Source organism: Penicillium solitum (genome assembly GCF_028829755.1).
Source record: "Penicillium solitum strain IBT 25940 chromosome Unknown utg000009l_segment0_segment0, whole genome shotgun sequence".
In the NCBI taxonomy this organism is placed as follows: domain Eukaryota; kingdom Fungi; phylum Ascomycota; class Eurotiomycetes; order Eurotiales; family Aspergillaceae; genus Penicillium; species Penicillium solitum.
The window spans coordinates 537,549-555,093 of NW_027072128.1; the positions used below are offsets into that span (position 1 = coordinate 537,549).

Consider the following 17,545-nt stretch of genomic DNA (forward strand, 5'->3'; position numbering starts at 1 on the left):
CTCTATGTGGTATTTCCCAGCAATTCAGCATAAACAGAGAACAAACAGAGAGTAAACGGTAACAGAGCAAACAGTGAAAAGGAAGTGGTCTTGTCCAAACGGTGAAGTACAACTGAGCTGGAGATTCCGAAAGCAAGAGACCGAAATCCGCTAAGAAGCTCGCTCCACTGGACTCTCGTGCATATTAGAATAGGGCCAAATACTCCGTACTCTAGTACTTATCTTCGGACTCACCGTAATAGGCTGCAGGAACATGTCATAATTGGCCGGAGCGCGGACTAGTAGGATCCGTTTGAGCTTGGCATTTCCTGCTTAGCCCGTAAGGGGGAACATTAGACGAGAAGACGAATCTGAACCTCAAACAGGTAAAGAACACATTATTTATGCAGAGTTCCTTAGCAATCTGATTGGACTTGTTTGAGCCCCATGTCAGCACTAATATCCCGGGTGAACCCTGTGGCTCCAGCCTCATGGCGCCCTGGTGTACCTTAAATTATAAGTAGCCCTCCTTCCAGGCACACACTATGTTGGTGGAAAGAAATTGTTTAACGCGCCAAGAAACCTGCTAGTATGAGCCTCTCATCCCGTGCACTGTTAGCTCTAGCAGCCCTTTCTTCTCTATCGCTCGCTAAGGAAGTCGGTTACTTTGACCCATCCTCTTGCGCCGATCCCAAAGGGTTCGAAACCTGCTACGATAATGTAGATACCAACTACTCAAACTGTGTAAACAACAATTGCGCAGGGGGAGGTGAAGCCTGCTCCAAAGAATGCGGTGGAAGCACATCCTGCATGAACGAGAAATGTCCTGGCCTGGGAATCGACTGCATCAATGCTTGCGAATGTGAAAGGTCCACTTTCCAGATCGATTGCGCAGGAGCGAGTTGTTGGAACCGGGTAAGGGTCCCTTGACCTTCATATAGCTTCAAACCCTGATGCAAATATCTTAGGTCTACTCTTGCGAGTACCAAAATACAGTCATGGACTTCCTCGGCGTCTGTACCAACCCCAACCGGGATGGGTTACCGTATTGGCCGACTCCTGATGATGCCCCTGATTCCTGCTCCTGCAACCTCGGTAAAATGGAGAAAACAGAATACCTGATCACCAAACAAATGACCGAGTGCTCGAATAACAGCACAAATACCGACGGCATGACCGATACGGACGTGATTATTGAGTACGGACAAGCGTGCTTATGCTGTGGATACAGTGCTATTATCTCTGCGTATGATTCCATCCCGGAGCTTAAAGAAGTTCGTTTTTACCCTTCTGTTACTAATAATGTTATCTAGTATCTGGGACATCTGCCCTGACACCAAACCCTCCCTATTAGCTGCAGATGAATGGTTTGCTGGAGCTCTCACCCCCGGCCACTGGGAAGAGTGCGGACCATACCTTGGGAAGTACGATTGCGCCGGCTATTTGGGCTATGCTCGTGCCGATGCCGGTGGTAACACCAAATTCTACCATCCTAGCAGCATGCCGAGCAATGGCACGAAAACAATGTCTAACGTGGGCGGTGTTATCTCCACCCCGGTGAGTGGTGATACTTTCACATGGACATTTAGGTCAGCACTGCAGCATGCTGTCACTGTATCTTCGGCAGATGCTACTGTCACTGGCACAAAGACTACCGGTGGGAGCGGTGGGAGCGATGTTACTGCAACGAGTAGTGCGACTGGTACAGCAGAGAGTGACGCGAAGCCTGGCATGGGTTCTTCTTTGACTGTTCCCTCTTGGATCATCGCTGGAAGTGTCGGTGTCTTGATACTATCGGCTTTGTGAGGATCTAAGGTATTGTTTACGTATGAATATATTGGTTGATAAAATAAATGGACACTTCTGCGCGCTTTCTAATAAGCCAACACTCTTAGTTTGCTACAACTTGTATATACATGTACAGTAGCCCTGAAGATATGCTTCATATGACATGCGTTAAACGATCCAATCTTTCTTGGGATTTAGAGTTCTTATCCTTGCCTCATCAATATTCATTCCTCTCTGCCATAAATACCTATGTAGATACCAGGGAATCCGCAATCCCCTTACTGGATAGCAATGTCGGAACAGGAGAGATAGATCTGACCAGTTTGGAAAGAGTTCCACTTCCAGGAGAGCAAAGTGTGGTTCGAGACGTAGTCCGGAATCTTGATCTGCTTGGAGACAGTGTAACCGCCGGAGATTGTTGTCTCACAGGAGCCAAGCTCAGAATTGTCGACACCTTGACACTTGGTATCATCGAAGCCGTTGCAGGTGAACCAGTCATTGCGGTAGCAAGCTTCATCCTCACTGCAATCGGCACTGTAGTCGCAGGTCTGTCCATCGACACCGGTGCATTCAAGAAGACCTTCGTCAAAGCAGGCCTCGGCTGCCTCCTTCTCCTCGTCGGTTGGTAGGTAATCTGCGTCCAGGAATTTGTCGACGATATCTTGATCTTGGCAGATACGGTAGCTGAACATGCCACCGTGATCACCGTTGTGGTCAAGACACCACACGACGTCAATTACATCGCCAGCTGAGTAAGTCTTGACCACCTCGTTGCCCCAGTCGCTGCCGGGTTGGTTGTAGTCGACGCTCACACGGGCATTGTATCCGCAGGGTCCGCTGCGGGCAACTGGAGCCACGTCGAGATCGGGCCAAGAGGAAACGGGCTCGAGGATGGTGCACTCGGGACATGTGTCAATTCCAGCCTAAAGATTGTCAGTCAAAGGACTCTCCTTGATGCTCAGTTTATCCAAAAGCCTAACCTCAAATCCGAGCTTGGTCCGGCTGTCCGGGGTGACAAGGTAGCCATGTCCAGCAACAATGGTAGACAATGAGCCCACAAGCACAACTGCGGCAGACTTCATGATGTTGAGGGAAGATGTAGTTTGTTTGAAGGAAAGTGAATGATTGGAATCGGATACAGACCAAACCAAGTGTTGGGGCAATGTCCTTTTATATTTGCATCACTTACTGTTTTGTACTTCACCTATGTCGGGGCTGGCTTATTGCTGTGCAAGATCTGATCCTACATTTCTACAGGGTTCGGACAAGAAGACCAATCATGAAGAGTTGTTTTATTGGATAGAGCACCCTGTGAAGAGTCTAGCTTGGCCAGGGCTTGTAAAGATGATCAGCGTTGACGATGCCAAGTATAGAACGGGTGACCTGGGTTACCAAAGATATGATTGAATGATTGGACTATCCATCACGGTGAAATTTGATATAGCTATGCAGGGTTAAGACCTCGCAACGCCACTGAGGAAATTCCGAGCTTGGCAGTCGGTTGGCTGAAGGATGCAACGCCCGATATATTTCCGCCAATTAACCACTTCCAGGCCCAGGAGATTAGATTGAAGTGCACAAATGCAATAGTTATGCATAATTTTAGAAATTTCTCTACGAGTACCAACAATTCGTCTACATCATACGGGATAGTCAATTTTCCCTCGAAATTTGCTACTCTGCAGGTTGGATTTGGAATTGACCTTTTATTCCTATAGCATACACTTCATCTAACTGAAACCCGTAGCTTGGCCGTGGGAATGGTGGCTGCGGGGTATTTCAGCCTTTTCAGCCTTTTTTACGCCATGGCGCTCGGAAAAAAAAAGATCGCCAGTGCATCTCGGCTCTAAGGGGGTTTCCCGACTATTCCCCGACGACTCGGTGTTGTGTGCTTTTTTTGGTAATTTCGATATTGTTTACGGTAGACGTTATTGTAGGAATCGATCCTGACGATGGGGGCAACTAGCTAGTAGCAATAACGTTTCTCGGAAGTTTACTAGTCGACTTATCGGCCTACTTACCGGCGACTAAACGAAAAGATACACCGAAGCTGAAATCCAAAGGCTCGATGCGCTCGGCAATCAAGATGTAAAGGATTTCTCGCATCTCAAACGTGGAATTACTAGCACAGCGGATGAAGATTATCAACTGCAGCTGTACTTGCTGGATGAGGTAAAGCGAAGACGTTTGGTTATACTTGGAGAAGAATAAGAATAGCTAGAAGGGCATGTAGTCAACGTTGAGGAGAATGATAAGCAAGAAGATGTGGGTTGCAATGGACGTCTGTTTCAAAAGTAACAGATTATATAGTGTATTGTTGGGTTCGGGATTTTAGCTATAGGAGATAGGAGTGGAACTGGCGAGCATTGATATTGCGGCATTTTTTTCGTTCTGTAGGATGCAACACACCTGCTTACTGGATGCCTAGACTGGCACTGTATCATTAGTAGGGTAGTGGATGTGGCTCGTGAGCTTTGAGGGATTCGGCTTCCGAATCATACACGTGAGGGTACAAGATAAAGATGGTATGTTGTGGCACCACTCAACTAGCAAGTTGATTTCAGGTCTGTAACTTAGTGTACCTACGGTTGTAAGTACCGGGTTTCCTCCGCTATTTCTCGGCTTTCCTCTTCCGTTTTAGCGCCCAAGCGTTGCCGTCTTTTGTCATGTACGTACACAGATGTATGACAAATATAAAGGGATAGGAACCATAAATGAATGATGATGCGAGATACAGTAAATCAGGTGGATCATGGCGGTCAACCTTGGAAAATCAGACTAGCCCTATACAGCCCCCAATGGATTTTGGGCCGTTTGCACTGACCTGGCCCAATGCATTACTCGGCTTTCTGCTTCTCAACAAGATTTATAGTTGTGGGAGCATGCATATCGCCGAGGGGTCATGGTAAAGAGCAAGAAACGAGAAGAAATGGATTAAGAATCGGGGTATCGGAACTAGGCAGTGCAGGGCACGACCATAAGCTGCCCCCCACCCCCAACCTCCCCCGGCAGAACTTTCATCTTGGACAGAATTTGGTCTTTTATTTAGCGAAGCATTCTATATACTTCCGTTTGACATCATTGTCGACGGATGTCTACTAAGAGAGACATCAAAGTGCATGGTTGCTTGTGCGAGGAACCTAGTTTCTACCCAGGTAGACTACTTAATTTGACATGTGACAATCATCATCAATGCATATCATCATTGTAATGTTCATATTTATGTGGAATTTTGCATTTCCCTCTATCAGCTCGACGTGCATATACATTTGGAATATAATAGAACTCTTCAGGCATTTGCCGATCCTATCCGCCTGTATACGAAGCAGCATCACTTGAGCAACTAATACGGCTGCTCAGCCTTATCCTCAGTCCTAACGCGAAACAACGATTGTACTGGGGGCTATGGCGAGTACTTCGGGGCGCAGGTTCGCGAGAGATAGGTGGGCGGCGATGCCCATACTACTGCATAGCCCGGTTATGGCGTACAGTATAGACGCTGCCTTTACTGGTATAGACAAACAAATGGATACTAAAGCTCAATCTTAATTGGGAAGGATTTGGCGGATGCTTTCCTTTTGACGCCCCACAACGGGGCGCTCGTGATGTTGACCGAGCTCCGGATTTTGCAATTCATATTCTACTGCTCCTGTGCCAAAAGCCGTCAAGATAATGTGCTTCCTATTCCAGCAATGGGGATGGAATTCAGACATCCGATATATCCGGTTGTAGAAAATGGCGAAAGTTAGGCACATCAGATGAGGCTCTGTAGCGACGTTCCACTTTCCCAGTGGTAAGGCCGTTCGCCCGGGTAAAATGGGGTGAGACAATACAAGATAGTTGCAATTATCAAATACGATTGGTTCATGCAATGAAAGCATTCGTCATGCATAGACTTGGGCTAATCAAATCTTATTTATAACCCAATGTGGGCGAAACTAACTTATATGGGGGCTGTATTCGCGATAAACTGCCCAGTGCTACTCTATGTAAACACCCAGAAGCCCCGCGGTTAATATCCATTCCAGTCATTTTCCAATCTCATCAAAGATTCTGTGAGTAAGTGAGACCGTGATTCATCGTCTGGCTTGGAACTTCGACCTGACCATGAACCATACAGTAGGAATCAGGTGCAAACCACAGCCTCTCAACTACACATCTTGCACAAACACTCAATAAGTCCACGGTGTCTCTTCCTAGTCCCACCTTTCTGCTACCTAAAAGGCTGACAGCCCATAAATACTAGACCCAGTATGGAGCGCGAAGCTCAAAGAAGAGAGGAATGGCGCAGAAAGAAGGCCGCCGAATCTGCTGCTGCGTCCGCTGCTGCATCCTCTGCCGCATCTGCTGCCGCTGCTTCGAGCTCTTATGATACCGGATCAAGCTCGTGCAATACTGGATCGGGCTCGTCCGGTGGGACGAGCTCATGTGATAGTGGAATTAGTGGATGTTAACGCTAGGCAGACGTGGTTAGCTTAGAACAGTACGAAGCTGGGCCACATCCATGCAATAAGAAAGCGATGTTCTATCCCTGTGAAACTCCCTAAGTATCGAATCGTCATATCTGCAGCCCGCGGCATCCACAATATCATTCCACCATTTTAACCGTGCCGCCAAAGACAGTGATGTCGACCAAGTGATCAATTTTCCTAGAAAGACCTACCCAAGAAACATATATTTTCCAAATATAGTGTCTTCTTTCCTACACGCCTGTATGTAGTTAGTAGTGGCAAAGTAAAAACATAAAATTAACATGTGAATAACGGCAACTAATTTGAATAAATCGGCAATTGTATCTATTATGATTAGGAAAGCAAGAAAGCTCACTAATGTTGTACACCGATGGGGCCCCGTTCGGCTCCGCAAATGTTTTTGCCGAGGTCTAGGCGCGAAGATGACCTGTATCGGTCGCCTAACCTATATACATATATGTATGTTATAAAGTGATAGGCATATTATATCAACCGTACAGTGTAACCTCGGGAACATTCACTGCAATCGCTAACATCCTATCCCACAGGCGAGTAATTGATAGTGATAGTGCAGGGCTATCGTTGTGCCCCTATCGGGCCATCTAGCCTCGACCAGCAAGTTCCTTTTCATGCATACTAGACTCGCGCTCCTCTCTCGTAGGCACGGTATCCAGTGCGTCGATAGTGATGTCAACACGAGGACCGGTGAAATTCTTTCTTCCATCCACAAACCACTGGAACACGGAGATGATGATAATAACAGCAAATGCTGCAATACAGTAATCTAGATAGGTACGTTAGTGGACAAACTGTCATAGATAACTCCGCAGGTAAACTCACTCATACTGCTTCCTGTGACCGTGCTTGACGGAGGGAAGACGAATAGGACGGTAGTCAAGGCGATATATGATAAAGCAACCTAGTCATGGTCAAAGGTGTTCCACTTTATTCGAATTCATTCATGACCTCAACATACCAAATCGACAAACCATCCAAGTGCATTGGGCAATTTCCATTTCCTTTCGGGAAGCGATCTGCGTCCCTGAAGACAGTTGATGGCAATGGGTATTCCATAGGACAGGTCAAGAGCCACAACCGAGGCAGAGATAATTGCGTTGAAAGCACTAACTTCTGTTAGTTACCATTTGTGATATCGCCCATATATAGTGATTATTACCTTGAAGATCCTAGGAAGATACATCCGAATGCGATCACCACAACAACAGTAAGAATGAGTGCGTTGAGGGGCAATTTGAGTGTTGGGTGAACTTTTGCAAAGAACCGAGAGGCAGGAAGACCCCCATCTCTGAGAAGAATTATTATATGCGGTGAAATCTGGAAAAAAAGATCAAATACCTTGCAAAAGCGAAGATCATTCGGCTACTAGTGGTCATGACGCTGATTATAGCAAAGACCAAGCAGACCAGGGGTAACCTAGAACCTGGCGTCAGAGTGGAAGCACAATGGGGGAAAGTTTCACCATGTACATCAAAAGGCAGATACCTCCCGCGTTGCTTTTAGTCGCATCGACTAGGATCTGTAGAAGTGGACCGGCTGCGGAGGTTGTGACAGCTTCCATGTTTCCTGCGACGAAGAGGAGGACTATTAAAAAGATAGAACCGGTGAACACACCGATGCCCACGCAGGTAACCATGATTTTCGGTCCCTCGATGTCAGCGTTGGGCACCTCTAAAAACGTGATGTGTCAGTTCCTTTCTCTATCTTCTCAGACCTAGTGTAATCCTCTACCTTCGATCATGTGTGCCACCGCATCCTAGATAAAGTCAGTTGGTTCGGTTTTGGTAATGCAATGGCGATGATGACTTACAAAGGCAGTAACGCCAAGCCCTCCTTGAAGCAGCTAGAATATCTGTCAGTATAATTGCAGTATTATAGTGAGTGCAGTAAACATACACCTAGAAGCCATGCAACTCCATCGGGCCCTAAGCTGAATTAGTAAAATCCTCATAATGGAGTTATCGGGGGGCCGTACATCCGGTTGTATTGACAAAGTTGCAGAACACAAAGCTGTGGATGTCAGTTCTCCGCTATAACTTTATACTGCTGGAGGGGGTCATACTAAGCGGAGTTATAGTTGGGAGCAGCGCATGCGAGACACGTAATTGACACAATCACAAAACCCCCAATAGACCACATAACTGGATATAGTTAGAGATGGACCAAGCCAAAGTGGACGAGGGTAACACACAAGCACCGCGGTAAATGACCGGTAAGATGGAGTTCATGAAAGCATTGATGACGAAGGAGCCAATGGTCAATCCGATGTAGATAAGGAATTGATGCCAGCGTTGCGGGACATAGCTCTGCATGTCACGTTAGTCCCGCGGTAAGAGCACGGGTGGGATCTCTAACCTCGTGAAGCACGGAAATGATGCCAACAATAAGCTGGCTAGAAAGAAGGGAGTTCGTTGCTACGAGGGCAACCTAGTCGTCTGTGTTAGTTTGAGCACCGCATTGAATGATTGCCTTGCCTACCCAGCCTGCCACATTGATCCAGCCTGTAATCCATGATAGAATTGGTACTGTGCTTGGCCACGCGACTTTCGATTCGTTAGTATAAACTATGACCTGGCATCAGAGAGTAACGTACTAGCTGGCATCAAAGTTAGCGTTGGCCCAAATCGTATAGATTTTGTAGGTACGGAGGGACTTACCTGCAACCCAATGATACTGTCCACCGGCTCTGTGAAAAGAAAAAGGAAGTCAGTCTGATGTATGTATCGAAAGGAAATATGTCAGAGCTTACGTCGGATATGCGGAGAGAAATTCAGCCAACGAACATGCGATACAAAGATTACAGAATCCCGCAGTGACCAGTCCTAAAATTTGCGTGTTAACACTGTCTCAGAAAGCAAGTATCTTCGAGATAAGCCCACCCCAAATTACACTTGTGCTTCCACCAGATGTAAGACTGATCGACAAACTGGCCGAAAGCGCAGTCCACGACTAGCCTAGTTAGTTAAATGATCCGGTCGCAATCCATGCCTAACGTACATTAAGAACCGCAAATGCCAAACCAAGCATTGACCTAGAAATTTCCGTCAGCAGCAAGTCTTGCATATGCTGGCGCATTCCTCTTACCATGTTGAGTGACTACGTTGGAGTTCTGGCCGATGGCCCATGGCCGCCAACCGGGCATCATCGCCTTGGAGTGGACCGTCCTTCATAGTGGATCAGGATTCAAGGACGCAGAGAATATTTACAGATCCAAGAGTTGGGGAGATCATCAATCTAAGTATCTCCCCTATTCAAACGCATCAGGAAGGCATTGCCAGACGAGTTCTCTTTGTGGTTAAGCTCCGATAGAGGGCTACTAGTATTGTATGCGGGGAAGCTGCCCATGTGCGGAATACCTTATCTCAGAGGCTTGAGACGCTTATCACACAGTGTTTATACGCTAAAGTGCTAGCCGGCTGGTCGCATGGACTTGCCCAACATCGTATAGTCTTACTAACACCAACTAAATAAACAGGAAAAAAGGGCCTTTTAATTAAATATTCTATTCAATAGAGCGATGTTGATGAATCATATTGCAGAATGCAATTTCTAGATGTCAACGTTAGGTTGCTCACTATCTTGCATTTCATCTCCACTGTGGATTTACGACGCTAAATGCCCCAAACAGATATGTAATACTCCATGACAACGGAGTATTAGGTTATTACTTATACGGAGTGGGTATAACTATATATAATAACCTAGATACTTACTCCATATCTCCTATTCCTTTCCATAGCCAGAGAGTGAAATGTTTAACCGAGAGTTGCCAAAGCCCTACATCGATACGTTGCGCGTGGAAAGACGCGACATAGAATGCGTGTTGAAAACAATATTTGGCTGAAACTGGTAAAATGTACTGACCATGCCGATACAACAATAACTCCCCAAGATATGCCTATTCTGAGGGCATGTGGTCCCTTGGAATCCACTAAATCCCGAATCCTTCAAACTCCGCCCAAACGCGAATCGCAAATCGAGCCAAAAAATCCATTCTTTACCTCAAGACTACCAGCATCTTGAAATACGGATCCGATATTCATTGATTGTAGGTGTCAAGTGCCTGCTGGACATCATGCAGACTGTTCTTGTCGCCGTATGCGTCCATCAACTGTTGGTTTCGCGCCATGCGTTCTTGTTCCTCCAGCATAGACTTTTCTTGACGCGACTTGGCTGCGGTGTAATAGTTGTACGCGCCGAAACCTGCACGTGCCAGAGTCACTATGAGTATGATCCCTCCTAGGACATAGGAAGAATACGCGGCGATTAAACATACCGAGACCAATTGTAGCCATTAGGGGAAGTAGGCTAAATCAAACAGAGTTAGTTGAATCGACCAAAAAAAAAAGGGGGGCGGCACAACTTACAGCCGCCCATTCCGAGGCTTGAGGCTGGAGGATGGGGGGTTTGCGTATGACTTGTTCGCACCGGGGAGAGCAAATTGAGACATGATATATATATGTATTTTGTGTGTTGTAGAGTGTGCCTGGATATGGATATTTGGGAGATTTGAAGTGAAGAAGCAAATAAGAGAAAAAGTAAAGTAGATTTCAAGGGTTAAACGGAAGAAGCGGAATGCGGGGATTCATGACGTGAAAGGTCCGAGGATCGCTGCCGAGGATCGCTCCCGAGGTCATATACCTGAGGTGATCAGACCACATCCGTTTGGCCTCATCATACAATCGTGTGCATATGTGGTGTGGTTCTAATTTTTGGTATGTTACATTGAAATCGTAATCGAATCATCGTGTGTCTGTAGTCCGCATTAGGAAAAGATCACACCCGCCTCTTCATATTCTCTATAATTTATATTGTTAACTTCAAAAATAGCATCAATTTCCTAGAAGTATCATATGAGACCTGAGACCTGAAACATGATCATGCAAGCGCTTTAGTTGCCGTTATTCTGGGGCGCAGGGGTTGCCGGACCCTCCGGGGTCACATAAGCCTGAGATAATTGGTCAGCGCAATTCTGGGGAAATAACCGACCAGGGCTATACACGGGTCACACTTACCTTAGTCATTCCACCATCGACAACAAAGTCCGTTCCATTAACGAAGCTGCTCTCATCGCTGGCCAGGAAAACTACAGCATGGGCCTGCTCAATGGGTTCACCAAACCGACCAGTGGGGAAGTGCACCTCCCGACGGTACCGCTTGGCCTGGTCATCACCGAGCCAGTCTTGCAGAAGAGGAGTGCTAAATCGTCGTGAGCTAATATTCAGAAAAATCTAGTCGGAAAAACCTACTTCAGGGGGGCGGGGCACAGAGCGTTGAAACGGAATCCCTCACGGGCATGAACGATAGCCAACTCCCGAGTCATCGCCAGCACGGCACCCTTGCTCGCCGTGTATGCAAGCTGGGGGGTGGCAGCGCCAACCAAGGCGACGACACTAGCTGTGTTGATGATACTGCCACGGGTCTTCTTGTGACGACGCAGACTGAGGACAGCATGCTTGCTGCCGAACCAGACACCCTTGACATTAATGTTGTGCGTGAGGTCCCAGATCTTCTCGGGGGTATCGATGGCATCTGCGTCGTTGGCGTGCATAATTCCGGCATTGTTGAAGATCACGTCGGTGCCTCCCCAGCTATCCTGTGACTCAACCATTGCCTGCACATCCGACTCCTTGGACACATCACATCGGATGGACTCGACTCGAGGGGCGGAAGGAACTACTTCCTTAACTTTGGCCAATGCCTTTGCGAGGGCGGGCTCAGAGACATCGGCCATCAGGACATTAGCGCCCTCACGGGCGAAGAGGATACTGGTTTCGAGACCGATGCCACTATCCAAGCCCGAAATCGGTTAGGATTTTCGCGACGATGTTGTATGTTTTTCTGGGTTCAAATCATAGACATACCCGCCTGCACCTGTGATGATGGCATTCTTGCCTTGGAGACGTCCTTGGGCAGTAGTGGCAGCCATTGTGACCTTATCTTGGAGCTCTGTTTGTATAAATGGGATCCAGGTTAGCAATGACTCACCGCCAAGGCCACAGAAGTGTAATATATGAATGAAAAACGCTAGAGGGGAGGTCACTCACATGAACTGAGGATAATCGAATTAATATGAGAGTTGTCAATATCACCGAGTGTGTTGCACCGAAGGTATACGCGGGGCAGCCCTGGAGCGTGGATCCCGTTAGGTAAGCGGTGACGATGTTGGCCTGAAGGGGTAAAGCGTCACCGCTATCTCGCTGATAAGCTTCCAAGCTGGCCCTCCTGGGCAGCTGCGCTGGTCGGAGTCCCTCAACGTGATTGACCTGATTTATCCGATTCGCCTGGCTTGAAACGTGATTCTTATCGTTCTGTTCCCTTTTTTATCTCCCCCCTCCCCTCGTTCTCTACAATATTTTGGATCCCTATACTCCTAATATCACCCTTTGGTACCGATCATCATGTCGAGCCCCGCTGACCCCGAGGTCACAGCCGAGAATGTCGCCGAGATCCTCAAGAATGATACAAAAGTGAAGGTGGCAGGAGTGGATGTGGATGGCATTCTGCGCGGCAAGCTCATGAAGAAAGACAAGTTCTTATCTATCATCACCGAGGGCTTCGGCTTCTGCTCTGTCATCTTCGGCTGGGATCAACATGATGCGACGTATTATAAGGAGCTGGCCATCAGCAACAAGGAGAATGGATATCGCGACCTTGTCGCAGTTCCAGATTTACGCAGTTTCCGTCGCATTCCTTGGGAGAACAATGTGCCCTTTTTCCTCATTAGCTTCTTGGATCCAGACACACGGGAGCCGGTGTGCGCCTGCCCGCGAGGACTGATCAAGACTGCGGCCGCCAAAGCCGAGGCGGCGGGGTATCGGGCGATGGCAGGAGGTATGTCGACCGCAGACCAGGGTATGTGTGATTCAATGGCTGATCAGACTGATTTTACCCAGCGGAGTATGAATTTTACCAGTTTCGCACGCCGGGCAACCACGCTAGCCCCGAACAAGGCGCATCTGCAACAGCCGCCTTCCTCCAGTCGAACCCAGTCGATGCATTGCCGCCTGTGACCGAAGGAATGTTTGGTTATTCGATCACTCGGCCCCTCCACAACCAAGATTACTACTATGGTATTTTCGACGCCTGCGAGCAGTTCCGATGCGATATTGAAGGGTGGCATACTGAAAGTGGACCTGGAGTCTATGAAGCTGTTAGTGACATGAGAAAGTGAATGGGTTGCATTGGGACTAAACATCATCATAGGCATTACAATTTGGCGAAGCGAAGGACATGGCTGATAAGGCGGGGTTGTTCAAGTAGGGTTGTTCCTTTGCCAGCAGTTTGGGTGGCTCTTTCATCATGAGCCATTGCTAACCAGGATGTGTGCATAGGTACGTCGTCAAGGCATTCGGAATTAAGCACGGCATTACTCCATGCTTCATGGCCAAACCCCGACAAGGCCTTCCAGGGAACAGCGGACACATGCACATCTCCCTCGTTACAGCCGACGGGAAGAATGCGTTCATTCGCGATACCCCCGATCCATCCCCCCTCTACCCTGATATCGCTCATCTGTCCGACTTGGGGCGACACTTCCTAGCTGGCCTCCTCGTTGGTCTGCCGGACATCATGCCGATCTTAGCCCCGACGATCAATTCCTACAAGCGCCTGGTGGAGAACTTCTGGGCGCCCGTCACGGTATCTTGGGGACTGGAGCACCGGGCCGCGTCAATCCGTCTGATCACCCCACCGACAGCCAGTCCGAAAGCGACCCGGTTCGAGGTGCGCGTACCAGGTGCGGACACCAATGCGCACCTCGTCCTGGCGGCGATCCTGGCATTGGGATGGCGCGGAGTCGAAAAGAAGCTCGAGATCCCCGTGCCGCCTCTTGCCCGTGGGGAGGATATGGGCGGTGCCAGTGATAAGGGTGTGCGTCTGGCCAAGTCCTTGAAGGAGGCGGTCGTTACATTTACACGGCCGGAGAGTGTCGCACGGGAAGTCTTTGGCGATTCATTCGTCGAGCACTTTGCTGGAACTCGGGAACACGAAGTGCGCTTGTGGGAAGAGGCGGTGACTGATTGGTACGTGATATCATCTACTGCGATGTCCATTCGGACGCTGACTGACTTGACATGTTCACAGGGAGATGAAGCGGTACATCGAGACTGTGTAGATGTTGCGTTTTGTTTTCATATTGATTTTCCGATTTACAGACACAGGATCTGGAAGGCATCGGGTGAAGAATTGTAAATAGTCGCATTGGCCTAGAGATTGGTATGTAAGGGCGCGTAAGGGCAGGACAGTAGCAGGGTTACTACCCCAGATATATACCAAATGACTTTAAACATTGAATTGGAGGTTGTCAATTTGCCACAAAGTTCGTATGTTGTATGTTGAGTCCAGACACGCTCTCCCGAGCAACGTCACATGCGGTCACATGCCGATGCACCACAGGGCGACACAGAAAACCGCCGGGACAACTCGGTTCGGATATGACTCTGGAGAGCTCTGCGATATATGGATGATCAGAGACAGCCGCGGCTGATTGGAGTTTCCGATGCATACGGAGAGTATTCTACCGCCACTTTCGGGTGAAGCAGGGGTGAATGGTAGGGATGAGAGTTGTTCAAGGTTTTGGCACTATTATTAGATTCGCGAATTGGTCATTATCATTGAATCAAAGCCAAACTATATAACTCTCAGATTTTCCCAAATATGACCAGAAATCAATAGAAATCAACAGTCTGATAAGACTCGGTGTGCGGCGTATGCCGTTCTAATTGGGAATTGAGGGCGGTGCCAAATTCAACAAATAAGCTTAAAAGAACGGGGAGACGGGGAATGTCGGCCGAGAGGAAGAGTTTCCCGTGGGAAAGTCGTTAGTTTGAACGAGTTTCAGTATGGCAGAAGACAAAAAGAGACACGGTCAAATGGGGGTTCGGCTTATCATTTGCGGGTCCAGAACCAACCGCGGCAACTTTGGTGGCTCTGACGTATTTGATACCCTCGGGCAGATGGGCTATAGAAACAATATTATACTCCCTTCCCCATGATTCATTCTTGAATTCTTGAATTGGATACCTCTTCTTGTGGATAGTATATCATCTATTCCATATTCCATATATTTACATATTTACATATCCTATACACATCATGTCTCACGTCGATACACAACTCAAGGATGTCGCCATCCTGGGCACCATCAATAACGATGCTCGCAAGATCCTAACCAAGGAGGCATGCGCCTTTTTGGCTCTGTTGCACCGCACCTTCAACCCTACTCGTAAAGCTCTCCTCCAGCGCCGCATCGATCGCCAAGCCGAGATTGATAAGGGAAATCTTCTTGACTTCCTCCCCCAGACCAAGCACATCCGTGAGAATGACGCCTGGAAGGGTGCTCCTCCCGCTCCAGGTCTCGTGGACCGCCGTGTCGAGATTACTGGCCCGACCGACCGGAAGATGGTGGTGAACGCGCTGAACTCCGATGTCTGGACTTATATGGCTGATTTCGAGGATTCGAGCGCCCCAACTTGGGACAACATGGTGAACGGTCAGGTCAACCTGTACGATGCTATCCGCCGACAGGTCGACTTCAAGCAGGGTGATAAGGAGTACAAGCTGCGAACTGACCGCACCCTTCCCACTCTGATCGCCCGTGCCCGTGGCTGGCACCTGGAGGAGAAGCACTTCACCGTGAACGGCGAGGCCATCTCCGGTGGTCTGTTCGATTTCGGTCTGTACTTCTTCCACAACGCCAAGGAGCTGGTCGCCCGCGGTGCCGGTCCTTACTTCTACCTCCCCAAGATGGAGTCGCACTTGGAGGCTCGTCTCTGGAACGACGTCTTCAACCTGTCCCAGGACTACATCGGTCTGCCCCGCGGAACCATCCGTGGAACTGTCCTGATTGAGACCATCACTGCCGCATTCGAGATGGACGAGATCATCTACGAGCTCCGCGATCACAGCTCCGGTCTCAACTGCGGCCGCTGGGATTACATCTTCTCCTTCATCAAGAAGTTCCGCAACCACCCCAACTTCGTCCTCCCCGATCGCTCTGACGTCACAATGACCGTGCCTTTCATGGAGTCCTACGTGAAGCTTCTGATCAAGACCTGCCACCGTCGTGGCGTTCACGCCATGGGTGGTATGGCCGCACAGATCCCCATCAAGAACGACCCCGCCGCCAACGACAAGGCCATGGAGAGTGTTCGCGCCGATAAGCTGCGCGAGGTGCGCGCCGGCCACGACGGTACCTGGGTTGCACACCCCGCACTGGCTGCGATTGCCTCCGAAGTCTTCAACGCACACATGCCCACTCCCAACCAGCTGTTCGTCCGTCGCGAGGAAGTGAACATCACCGCCAACGACCTCCTCAACACCAACGTCCCCGGCAAGATCACCGAGGAAGGTATCCGCAAGAACCTGAACATCGGCCTCAGCTACATGGAGGGCTGGCTCCGCGGCGTCGGCTGCGTGCCCATCAACTTCCTCATGGAGGACGCCGCCACAGCCGAGGTTTCTCGCAGCCAGCTGTGGCAGTGGACCCGACACAACGTCACCACGGCCGAGGGCAAGCGCGTGGACAAGGAGTTTGCACTGCGTCTGCTGCAGGAGCAGGCTGATAGTCTGGCGGCTAAGGCTGGCAAGGGAAATAAGTACCAGCTTGCTGCTCGCTACTTTGCTGGCCAGGTTACTGGTGAGGATTACGCTGATTTCTTGACCAGCTTGCTGTACAATGAGATCTCCTCCGCTGGTAGTGCTGCTAAGCTTTGAGTGCGGCTGTGATTTTTATGATGATGAATACCCTTTGTTTCTTTCGCCTGGTCTTGACTTCAATACGACCTGATCCACCATCTGCAGTTAGCATAGTTGTATAAAATTTATTTTATTTGGATTACCTTTTTACCGGTGTAGCATGTAGATGGATTATCTTCCAAGGCGATAGTGAGAATTGCCCGAATGGTGTTTACATAGTGCCTTCAAAAGCCCTGGTCCCAGAGCCAAGGAGCCCCTATCAATTCCGTCCTTTCTCGGCTTAAGTTTATCTTCTGGAAGTCTCATAAAACATGGAATTGGGATCTCTCTTTTTTCCTCCTAGTTTTTATTTTTGCCTCTCTAATATATATGATTGAGCATCTAGACACCCTAGCCTAGTCATAGATCATCATACCGGCCTATCAAATACTCGTGAGAATGTCCATTTTCTCTCCAAAAGCTGTCGAAGTATGCACCATAAAATGTATGATTAAGAAGACGTAGGCTGTGCTCCTCTATTTCAATAAGCTTATTCCTTTTCACTTGAAAATTCTCATGTAAGAATAAAGTTAAATTGAAGATACCATGCC

General features: G+C 48.5%; 8 protein-coding genes across 8 annotated transcripts; 4 read left to right on the forward strand and 4 right to left on the reverse strand.

The window, feature by feature from the left end:
* Positions 1 to 977: 977 nt before the first annotated feature.
* Positions 978 to 1,785, forward strand: N7455_011334 (uncharacterized protein; the record flags this gene model as incomplete). The annotated part of the gene is made up of 2 exons (XM_065606636.1): positions 978 to 1,225; positions 1,293 to 1,785. The coding sequence occupies 2 exons, from the start codon at positions 978 to 980 to the stop codon at positions 1,783 to 1,785; spliced, it is 741 nt and encodes a 246-aa protein (XP_065459802.1).
* A 260-nt stretch (positions 1,786 to 2,045) lies between these two features.
* On the reverse strand, positions 2,046 to 2,849 carry N7455_011335 (uncharacterized protein; the record flags this gene model as incomplete). Its single annotated transcript, XM_040958833.2, has 2 exons — positions 2,046 to 2,690; positions 2,748 to 2,849. The coding sequence occupies 2 exons, from the start codon at positions 2,847 to 2,849 to the stop codon at positions 2,046 to 2,048; spliced, it is 747 nt and encodes a 248-aa protein (XP_040810712.2).
* Positions 2,850 to 6,020: 3,171 nt separating this feature from the next.
* On the forward strand, positions 6,021 to 6,221 carry N7455_011336 (uncharacterized protein; the record flags this gene model as incomplete). Its single annotated transcript, XM_040958852.2, has 1 exon — positions 6,021 to 6,221. One exon carries the CDS (start codon positions 6,021 to 6,023, stop codon positions 6,219 to 6,221), a length of 201 nt encoding a protein of 66 aa, XP_040810724.2.
* A 620-nt stretch (positions 6,222 to 6,841) lies between these two features.
* On the reverse strand, positions 6,842 to 9,427 carry N7455_011337 (Amino acid/polyamine transporter I; the record flags this gene model as incomplete). The annotated part of the gene is made up of 20 exons (XM_065606637.1): positions 6,842 to 7,023; positions 7,080 to 7,158; positions 7,216 to 7,363; positions 7,417 to 7,545; positions 7,596 to 7,673; positions 7,727 to 7,928; positions 7,989 to 8,013; positions 8,068 to 8,100; positions 8,154 to 8,182; positions 8,233 to 8,267; positions 8,320 to 8,398; positions 8,449 to 8,563; positions 8,613 to 8,684; positions 8,736 to 8,800; positions 8,851 to 8,853; positions 8,915 to 8,943; positions 9,007 to 9,079; positions 9,137 to 9,206; positions 9,255 to 9,288; positions 9,342 to 9,427. 20 exons carry the CDS (start codon positions 9,425 to 9,427, stop codon positions 6,842 to 6,844), a joined length of 1,566 nt encoding a protein of 521 aa, XP_065459803.1.
* An 869-nt stretch (positions 9,428 to 10,296) lies between these two features.
* On the reverse strand, positions 10,297 to 10,707 carry N7455_011338 (uncharacterized protein; the record flags this gene model as incomplete). Its single annotated transcript, XM_040958879.2, has 3 exons — positions 10,297 to 10,460; positions 10,534 to 10,565; positions 10,625 to 10,707. 3 exons carry the CDS (start codon positions 10,705 to 10,707, stop codon positions 10,297 to 10,299), a joined length of 279 nt encoding a protein of 92 aa, XP_040810613.2.
* Positions 10,708 to 11,148: 441 nt separating this feature from the next.
* Positions 11,149 to 12,186, reverse strand: N7455_011339 (putative short-chain dehydrogenase/reductase family protein; the record flags this gene model as incomplete). The annotated part of the gene is made up of 4 exons (XM_040958892.2): positions 11,149 to 11,205; positions 11,273 to 11,456; positions 11,507 to 12,046; positions 12,122 to 12,186. 4 exons carry the CDS (start codon positions 12,184 to 12,186, stop codon positions 11,149 to 11,151), a joined length of 846 nt encoding a protein of 281 aa, XP_040810734.2.
* Positions 12,187 to 12,658: 472 nt separating this feature from the next.
* N7455_011340 (glutamine synthetase family protein) lies at positions 12,659 to 14,373 on the forward strand (the record flags this gene model as incomplete). The annotated part of the gene is made up of 5 exons (XM_065606638.1): positions 12,659 to 13,112; positions 13,154 to 13,410; positions 13,464 to 13,516; positions 13,592 to 14,281; positions 14,343 to 14,373. The coding sequence occupies 5 exons, from the start codon at positions 12,659 to 12,661 to the stop codon at positions 14,371 to 14,373; spliced, it is 1,485 nt and encodes a 494-aa protein (XP_065459804.1).
* A 980-nt stretch (positions 14,374 to 15,353) lies between these two features.
* On the forward strand, positions 15,354 to 16,973 carry N7455_011341 (malate synthase; the record flags this gene model as incomplete). The annotated part of the gene is made up of 1 exon (XM_040958834.2): positions 15,354 to 16,973. One exon carries the CDS (start codon positions 15,354 to 15,356, stop codon positions 16,971 to 16,973), a length of 1,620 nt encoding a protein of 539 aa, XP_040810696.1.
* Positions 16,974 to 17,545: the final 572 nt, after the last annotated feature.